The following is a 10,099-nucleotide window of genomic DNA, read 5'->3' as shown; positions in this document are numbered from 1 at the left end:
ATGACAGCTATAAACTCAGCCATTTGTCAAGTAAAATCTAAGTTTTAAAATTGAGATGATCCCTTACACATGGTTTCAGATTAACTCCAATAGATGCTAGGCCACCAAACAAAACCACATTCCAGAGATTTTATAAAATCCTTTGCAAATATTGTTGCTGTTTATTACTGGTAAACAAGTTTAGGGATCGCAGTAGTTTGATTGTATATATCATACAGCAGCAGCCAGTTCTCACTGTCCACTGTCCTAAGAAAAGACTGTTAGCACTGTGTAAAGATGTTATTATACGTTTGTGATTAAATTGTGGAATTGTGTACTTATTAATAAAAGAAAATGTCCAAACAAATCAAAATTTAACCCATGCATCCATGAAATTAGACACAACTTAAAACACAAAGTGTAAAACAGGCTGTTGTTGTGGGGCCCTTTGCAGCTCTGTGGCACCTTCCAGCGATGCCGCATGCTCCTTGAGGAGGCTCGAGCATCGCAGGCGGATAGAGAGCAGGAGTCTGCCTGCGAGAGCCAAAAAACGTTGGGTGGTTTCACTCCAGCTTTCAGGTCTGCCAGCGCACGTCTGGGGCCGGCCCGGATCACTAACCCGCAAACCAGAAACTTTGCCAGCGAGCTCACAGCCAAACTCTTACCAGACCTGCTGCCTCACACATGACTGTGCTTCCACCTCCGCAGTGGAGATCAAAAGATGCTGGTGCTTCCTCGTCCTGCGACCGCACAGATTCCAGATACTGTTTGCAGACACCGACATGACAGCAGCAACGTGAGGACAACATGGGAGGAAGAAGAGACTGTGGAGATTCCAAGCTTCCTCTGTAATTACTGATATGACAGCGCGTACAACAGACTCATCCTCCCAGCCTGGTTCGCATGCAGCCCAAGCCACTGTGGGCTTAAAGCAGGGTTGGTGGTGAATGTGTTTCCTGTAATTGTATTTCCTCTGTTGTCATTTGGACCGAGTTTGTCTGTTTCTGGGCTGCTTTTTATTTATTTTTTTTATTTCTGGGATATTGAAAAAGGCTACGCATAAACAAAACCATGTGATGAGGGGATTTTGCAGGAGGAGAGGAGCAGATGTCTCCCACCGCACCACTTCGCTGCGCAGCTGGACATTGTGTAACAGAGCCACAGCGAGGCAGCGCAGGAGTGGCAGCGAGAAGGATGACTGGATTGGACGTTGCGAAGCCGCCATGTGGCTTCTAAATCACACAACGACGGGAGAAAGCGCCGCCGCACAGACCTGCGAATACACTCACACCATTATGCCATCGTCCCCCAAGGGACAGGAAAAACAGACTATTTGGACGGACAGATGTTCCACAGGCTGAGGACCTTGTTACAAAACTCACGCAGACCGCAACAGTCTGGCTCAATGTGGGTCACCCAGCAGTAGCATGTCACCTCAGAGAGCATAAATAAGAAGTGCAAGGTCTGCAGACTCTTCTAGATATCTGTTACATAAGCACATTGTGAAACAGCAACAACAAGAGATTAAGTTGGGAAAACATTGTTGAGGTCAGTATCATAGGACAGAACATTCATTCCCAAGAAAGTGACACGTTCTCGAAGTGAAGCTGGCCTGTGTCACGATCCTTCAGAGGCTGCAGAGAAGTTAAATGTTAAATGTAAAAAGGGAGGTGGTCAGGTTGCTGCAATACAGAAAAAAAAAAAAATGCGTAAGTGGATGTTCGTGCACTGCTTGGCGGAGAACTGACCGCAAGATATCGGTCCTTCAGAAATAAAAGATTCCTAAAATAAAAAGCAATTTTCTTTCTTGCTGAGAGTTACAACGATGAGAAGGCCGATAAGTCTCGTGTGTTGGATTGGAAGCCAGAGCGAGATGCGGTTGTACGGTGATGTGCCAGACTATTTCTTGGCCGGGAGCAGTGACTTCCCCGAGTATCCACTGGTTGCCTGGCAACCACACGATGATGACGAAAACTCCAGAAAGTCACCTCTTCCTGCCAAGAAATAGTCCAGCACCTTACCTCCCTGTTAAACGGCATCTTGTGATTTTTTTGTTTTTTTGTTTATTTGGTCGCTAATTAGAACAAAAATGTGTTTAAATAGTGAGTTTCAAAGCTGCTGGAAATGGAGGTGTTTTGTTGTTGTTTGTTTGTTTTACCACGGATAGAGATGCTTTTCCATCTTTACATAAGAGCGGAATCATCTTCTTATCAAACTCAAGATGTCTAACTGTTCAATTAACATAAAAAGGTATTTAAAAACGTGACATTAAAGGTTATAGTTAACTCATTAGATATTAATAATATATATAATGATTTCCCAGCGTTTTTCTCTCTCTCCTTAGTTTGCTCGTCAGTTATGAGAAATTCAACCACTAGATGTTTTTATCCGCCTCAGTGTGTTTCATTGAGATGTTTTTAGAAAAGGTTTCTGAAAAGGTATTATTCAGAATTTTACAACAAAAAGTTAACATTGGAAAAAAGATAATGAATAGTTTCACATCACAGAAAGATTTTTTCTGTTTGACTGTGCCTTTAATAATCTTCTCAGCCTCTTCCCTCAGAAAGGGTCAGAACCCCACGTCTACATTCACTTGACCAGTGTGATATAAATGGCTTGCATAGAGATTACATTCAAAATATTCAAATGCCACATCTTCCTCTAAACAAAAGCACCGAGTTCAATGCACAGCATTGTACAGCCTTGAAATTGTGGAGTCTGCAAGCCCTCTTCAGTCTGGAGTAGAGCTTTAGTTAAATTGTATACAAAGCCCGGCGAACAATCATCTAAACCACCAAGATCTGTAATGGAGGGCCTCCAGAGTATGTTCACTTTTCATCATACGAGGCCACAAGACTTCATGACAGCCCACCTAGTCTTCCAATCGCAGCCTGATTACTGGTCTAACAGAGGGGAGAGACGATTCCCACATCGTCCCGTCGAAGGCTCTGCGGTTTGGATTAACACTCAACTCATTTCACAGAGTTTCTCAACGAGTACGCAGTGCTTTTTACATTCCACTCATTCGGCCAGAATAATGAAGTAATGAGTCGTCAGGTTTAACCAGACAATGGCTGACATGCCAATTACGTTATTATGCTGCTTTGATTATGTGCGGTTTTGCACAGCCAACACAGTGAATGAAGAATAAATACTCGCCGGTTGCCCCAAATGTCTTAAATGTCTTGTAATAACTCACCTTGAAGTGTATTAGTGCTCAGTGATGTTGTTATGATTAGCAATCAATCCTCAAAGACTTCTCGTCGCGTGAACCGCAACGCAACATTCCTATAATCTCTAAATAGTGTGATAAGATTTACTGCAGTTTATTACATTTCAGACCACAATTTATATAATCAGCCCCGACTGTCAGAGAAATTAATAAGATGGTGATAAAATATTTTCTTATAAAGTCTGATGAAATATCGGTTGATTACTCAATGAAATGACGCTTTAAAAATCCCCTGCTGTATGTTAAATTTGTCTTTAATAGACTGAACGGTTTGTTTAAAGGAACTAAGCTGGATAATTACAAGACTACACAACTGTGTCAGTGGAGCTCCAGTTCATCCGTGTATCCTGTGTGTTAAAACTCCTACCTCAGATCACAGCTTAATCCTGCAGCCCTCAATTCTTCTCTACTCTGCATCTCCTGCAGCTGTCCTACATTTCCAACAAAGAAAATAAGAAATTGGCACAACGCATTAATGTAAAATGCAGATTTAAAAGACTTTTTCCAAAAGGTTTATTTTGACACGCAGCATATTACATACAAAAAAAAATAAGAAAATACATGACAGACTTTATGAAACTAAAGCCTGAAAGAGGTTTTCATGTAATTAACACGCTGGTACCGAGCTGGCTTCCTGCAGCACTACGACATGTCAGCTTCCTCCTCGTCCTCTCTCTGCATTTGTTCTATGAGTTTCTGACGCTCGGCAGCCTGCCTCATCTTCATCATCACTACGCTCTCGTAATCGCGCTCATTGGACAATGCGCCCTAGAAGAGAGAAGAGGGGTTATTATAACAGAGAAAACAAAAGAACACCTGAAGAAATCGGTTTGCGTTCACAGGATATTGTCATTTTAAATTTGCCAATTTAACATTGCACTTGCAAAAAGTTGGAAGAGCAAAATTTTAAAAAGAACAATAAAACTTTAAGAGGCCTTTTTAAGTTCCTACTGTTGTTTAAGCTCCAAACATCCTGGATCCTACACTTCCCATAATCCACCATCCAGCAGCCTTTCATGAATTACTGCATCCAGTTTGTAAAGCAGGTTTTCTGTTATAAGTGTGTGATCTTTGAGCCCAAACAGAGATAACCTTCATCACATCATCATCAAATCCCCAGTAGCACAGGTTATACTGCAGGCTGTGCGGTACTCTCTAACACACACTAAACTGATCTGGAGGTGTACCATACCAAACCTTTCCACTGAGGGAGTCAGAGGAAACATCTCTGTGTTTCATATCATGACAGCAGCGACTCGAGGCAAACAGGGTGAAGGAACCACTGTCAGGGTCTGACGTCTGTTTGCTTTCACGACCGGGCCGGTGGAGAGGCAGCTTTTCGTACAGATGCTCTCATCTCGGTTCCCATTAGCACGATGACAGAGCGAACACGCATGAGACGGCGGCCCACAGAGAAACAGTGACGGGGTAATTCCACTGCCTGAGGTAATTAAACCCCAAAATGTGGGCTGGAATTAGACCTGGCAGCCGCCCGGCCGCTCGCTCTCATTCTGCCGATGTGATTTCTCTGATTGGGCTTCCACGACGACGGCTACGGATTCCCCAGACTGTGGGGGGAACCAGAAAGGGCAGCCGCTGGCTAATGGCTAATCAAACAGGGTGAGACACAGTTCAGACGGTCGCGATCTGTGCAGGCCAACACACACGTCCAGCCACGGGAGGAGGGACGCCAATGAAGCAAGGACGCTCTTTTAAATATGCCACTGGGATGATGCTTCCACCGTTCACTTATATGCATTTAACACATGCACGAACCGAGACCATCATCCCGTTTTGAAGAGGGTGAGGGGGAGAGATGCATCCACAGAGGGAACCATTTTTTTGAAGGATTAATTGGAGGAAGTTTTCTGGGCCAAAGAAGTGTCTCTTTAACAAGACAGTGAGCTGCAGGAAAGAGTGAGCGAGTGCTCTGACGACCGGGAGAGACTGAAAGCAGATTCAAGAGGAGAGGTGGGTTTTAGTCGATGCGCTCGGCATCTGGAAAAGATCACGGGGACTCCAGCATCCATGTGCTGAGAGAAAGAAGGTAAAGTGTGGAGAGAGAAGAGGAGAGGGTTGGTGAGGGAAAGTCATCTCCCTCCACTCCCGCTTCACCCCCCCCACCCCCGGATTGAGGAAAGCTGCTATTATCATTCCTATAATGTGAGCTCAAGCCCTCGTCTGACACGTAACTATGAAATATCACGCGAACACCATTATGTAAATAAACAACTCTTGCATCCTCAAATGAAATAAAACAAGAAAGTATACAAGCGAGGGTGGAGATGCACCCTCCTCTACTGCAAATACTGTATATTCCTGCTCTGTCGTGCCCTCTACTGGTCGCAGCGCTGAAGTGCACCTGAGAAACCTTGTGTCTGACCTGTCCTGTGATCGGTGTGGTCACGGGCGGACTGCACCACGCTCAGGATGGAGGGGGTTTCTGAGCGTTAACAGGTGCTTTATGAGCAACGTGACGCATTTCTTCTCAGGATGAGGGATGTTTCCTTGCCTGGGGTGTTAACTTATAATGTACATGTTTAGCCAGTGCATCACTCTGTAACCAAACTCTTGGTGTGTACACATGCATGCATGTGTGTGTGTGTGTGTGTGTGTGTGTGTGTGTGTGTGTGTGTGTGTGTGTGTGTGTGTGTGTGTGTGTGTGTGTGTGTGCGTGCGGTGCTGTAACACTGGGGCCCAGGGTGAGTAGGAAAACCACAGAAGACAAACAATGGGCCCCAAAGCCCAGAGAGGAGTGTTCGAGGCCACCGCAGAGGTGGGATGGTAGTAAAACACACACACACACACACACACACACACACACACACACGCATGCCTGCATGCACACAAACAAGCTGCGGGTTAGCGATGTGACATCAGCACATGGCTAGGCCTCCAAACAGCACGCCTCAGTCTGACCCCGGGCCAGTAATGACATCATGAATACCACCAGAGCTGTGAGTCAGGCAGTGACACACACCCACACCCACACACACACACACACACACACACACACACACACACACACACACACACATTCCTTCCCACACACAGCAGGAGGCATCTCAGGGAGGGCAGGTGGCCACCGTCTTCCTCCAGCACAAGTTGTCAGATCAACACCATTCCTTTGTGTTTGTGTGTGAACGCGAGTGAGTGAAGAGTGAAGAAGGAAGTGTGTGTGTGTGTGTGTGTGTGTGTGTGTGTGTGTGTGTGTGTGTGTGTGTGTGTGTGTGTGTGAGTGTGTGTGTGTGTGTGTGTTGGATATGAAGAAGATGAGACCGCAACTACTATTTCTCTTCAAAACGTGTTAAATACTTGCTCTTCCATGTGTATAGGCTTATTGTATTTGATAAATGAATTACTCATTGACAACATCAGCTATCAGATATATCTAACTGGGTGGTCACGGTGCCAAGAAGGGACTTCATAGGTTTCCAAGAGAGGAACGGGTTTTCCCTCAGCAGGCCTGCTCTGTGGTCCTGGCGAACCTTTCTGCCTCTAATACACTGTGGTGAAGTTAATCTGGGAGCTATTTATCTGGAGTGTGTGGTAGTGGTGCTGGTGGGTTTCTCTCTGTGTGAGTGTGTCACAGTATGTGACTTATGAGTGTGTGTGTGTGTGTGTGTGTGTGTGTGTGTGTGTGTGTGTGTGTGTGTGTGTGTGTGTGTGTGTGTGTGTGTGTGTGTGTGTGTGTGTGTGTGTGTGTGTGTGTGTGTGTGTGTGTGTGTGTGTGTGGAGGTGCCCATGCACTCCTGCTAACTCAAACAAACAGGCCGGGGCGAGTGCACACGCATGTCGCTGGAGCCAAGGTGAAATTCCCACGTTGACAAAACTTCAGCTTTCAAAATGGTAGAGAATTAATCATCATTCATTACAAGAGCCGGCAGACATACAACCCCAATGCTTTGGTCTGTTATACCGTTTTTGTTAGTGAAGGACAAACACTTCACAGAGATTAGGGCCCAAATCTACTTCCTGTATTTAACCCTTTGCACGCACACGTCCTGCAGACATCTGGTTTCTGAGTCAAACTCCCAACACAAGTCCGCCTTTTACTTGGGAGTAAAAAGACGCGTGTCTGAACAGAAAATAAAGTGATTTCAGACAGTAGATGTGTTTCCTAAGTGGAAAGGTCGATACAGCAGTGGCGAAAATATGAGATAAAACTGCAAAGCTGATTGGAAGCAGTAAGTAGATGTGAGTACATGCGGTTGTGTGAGCATGTGGTCCGAGGTGGTCACGGTTTTCGACAGAATAGAAGCCTGTTGGGTGGAAACCTGTGCGCCTTCGGAATCTGCAAAACTAAAGGAAATAAACAGTGAAAAGAGAAATGGCAGCAAAGACCTGAACTTCTGCTGCCCTGGCATTTGTCTTTATGATGGATGAGCTCAGGGATACTGAAATCGGGAAATGTGGAGGTTGGCCTTTTTAAAATCCAACAATGCATCGTTGTAAAAGCAAAATTATGTCTTTCATATCCGAGCCTTCCGGGAAAAGCCCCTCTGATTGCAACAGATTTGCCATCAAAACAAAAGAGGCTATGGGACTGGTATGAATGTAGTATTAACCTTGGAGATGTCAAAAATGAGTTTAAGCCTTCTGAGGGGAGAAAAAAAATTAAGTGAAGGATCCAACGCCAAAAAAAAAAAAGGCAGAAATTTCTGTTCCCTCTGTTTGTACGTATGAGCTCCCATATTTACATGCTTCCTTATCTACAGGATTCAATCTGTAGGACAAACAAAGCATCACGCTACATATTGTTTACATCAACTCTACACACAGTAATCTAAATATCACAGCCATGATTTAATGCCCACTAATGAGTCAGCGCCAGGAGACACAACATTCCCTGACCACCCACATTCACTGGAGGAATAAAACAAAAAGAGTCCTCTATGCTATGTGTTATACATTACACCAAATCCTGCAAAAACTACATGACGTTTTTTTGTCTTAAAGCAAAACGAGGAGATCAAAACATGTAAAAGGAAATACTTTCACAGAACCAAATTTACCATGATAACATTTTCTGGAGGGCGCAGATTAAAGACAATGCAGCTCCACATTAAGTGTTTTACACATCTGGCCCCGGAGACGCCCCTAAAGACTCTTATAGATGAACAAAGGTTGTGATTTCTTGCTTGAAGTCCACTGGAAAACAAATTCCTCCAGTCGTTTTGTAAAGGTAGGGAAAAAAACAAACAAGCATCATACCATAATTAGTGTAAAAATAGATAAATAGGCTGTTTTATATTGTTAAAGCTTTTGGAATTAAAATAAATGATCTCATCACCGACTATTTTGTTATTCGATAGTCACCTCCTGACGTGACCTCACTGTGTTGATTAGAAGCTATAGTAGGATTTGTCATGTGAAGATGAATGTGATGAGTCGGCACTCGGTATTCAGCAACATCACACCTGGATTTGAATATCAGATCTTTGTCATGTTGTGGTCGTGTGACTGACTGTCTGCACTTCCTCTCAGCAGACAGACTACCGAGTTTCTGTTGGAGCGCCTTCAAAAGGCTCGTCACACTGAGTCATAACTTTGGAGACAAACAGTGACGACAACAGTCATGGATGATGACAAAGGCAAATTTGAAAGTTCTCACGAACGCTGATGAAACGACAGCGGCTGGAAAAAACAGACGCAGACTAGCGGAACGGCCAATTTTAACTTCCTCGTCTTGTGCTTTTAATAATCTGGGTAATTCCTGGACGTACAACAAGCTGAATTTTATCAAAGTAAAGTCCTATGTTCTATGTTCGCCATCATGAAACAGTGTTTTTCATATAAAAGAATCAGACAGCGCTTGCAGTAAATCTAGTCTAAATGCCGGCTGTCTAAGGGCCTTGATACAGCGGAAGCTGGAAAACACACAACAAAGGGCCAGAAGAATATCCAGCAAAGCCTCAGTTTGGGCTTCTAGCGCCAGTCAAAGCAATATCTGGAAACACTTTTTATCCTGCGACAACAAAAAAACACACGCAGCATCCCAGATTTCAGGCCCGGCATAGCTGCATCAAACCACACTGCCCGCTATGGTCAGGCCTTAGAAAAGAGGCTTATATAGAAATCCAGTCGGGGCTAAACGCATCAGCCCGGAGGCTACGTAGCAGGAGAGAGCAGCGAGCAGAGCGAGTCCATCCTCGGCCGGACGGCAGGTCCTGTGAGGTCACAGACAAACAGCTCATCCTGATGGTCGTCTAGCCTGAAAGCCGTTTTGTGGTTGTAGGTGGAAGAGGGGAGGCTGTAGCTCAGTCGGTGGAGTGGGTCGCACACTAATCGGAAGGTTGGTGGTTCAATCCCCAGCTCCTCCTGTCCACATGCCTAAGCGTCCTTGAGCAAGATACAGAACCCTAAAAAAAGCTTTAAAAAAAAAAAAACACTCCCGATGGTGAACCATCGGCGTGTTGTAAGTCGCTTTGGATAAAAGCGTCAGCTAAATGTGTTCTCAGAAGAGAGATGTTCGAAATGTTCTCTTTCAGTCTCGGGTAAATGTTATGATAATTTCATTTGCGTGAGTAATTGCGTCTGGTCTCGCAGACTGTTCTGGCACTGGAGTGCAGAGCGGGAGGATGAAGAGAGGATGAGGCGGCGCGCCTGTTGTTTAATGGATCAGTTTTGAAATGAGTGGTGGAAAAAAAAAAAAGTACGATTTGTCCTTCACACCCTGCATGTTTAAGATTAGTGAACGAGACAAAGCCGTCAAACTCACGACCTTCTCCTCCCGTCTGCAGGAACACGAGACATATCTGAGCATTATGGCAGAAAAAAACATATTCCAAACAAAAGGATGACAACGAATGATTGTTGGAGCTCAACGATATCTTACTACTTTGCCGTTTTTAACACAAACAAATTCAGCAGTAAAAACAACAACTT

The 10,099-nt window shown here is 44.5% G+C and overlaps 1 protein-coding gene across 1 annotated transcript in view; it reads right to left on the bottom strand.

Annotated features, from left to right (window-relative positions):
* Positions 1-3,706: 3,706 nt before the first annotated feature.
* dnajc17 (DnaJ (Hsp40) homolog, subfamily C, member 17) overlaps positions 3,707-10,099 on the bottom strand; it is a 28,702-nt gene continuing 22,309 nt past the window's right edge. The window contains exon 11 of the mRNA XM_069152013.1: positions 3,707-3,979. Within this exon, the coding sequence (XP_069008114.1) occupies positions 3,854-3,979 (126 nt within the window). The 3' untranslated portion in view covers positions 3,707-3,853. The remainder of the gene's footprint in view (positions 3,980-10,099) is intronic.

The sequence above is a fragment of the Embiotoca jacksoni genome, unplaced genomic scaffold, assembly GCF_022577435.1.
Source record: "Embiotoca jacksoni isolate LCO1_2020_lvr unplaced genomic scaffold, fEmbJac1.0.p SCAF_18, whole genome shotgun sequence".
Taxonomy (NCBI): domain Eukaryota; kingdom Metazoa; phylum Chordata; class Actinopteri; family Embiotocidae; genus Embiotoca; species Embiotoca jacksoni.
This window is presented reverse-complemented; position numbering and strand designations above follow the sequence as displayed.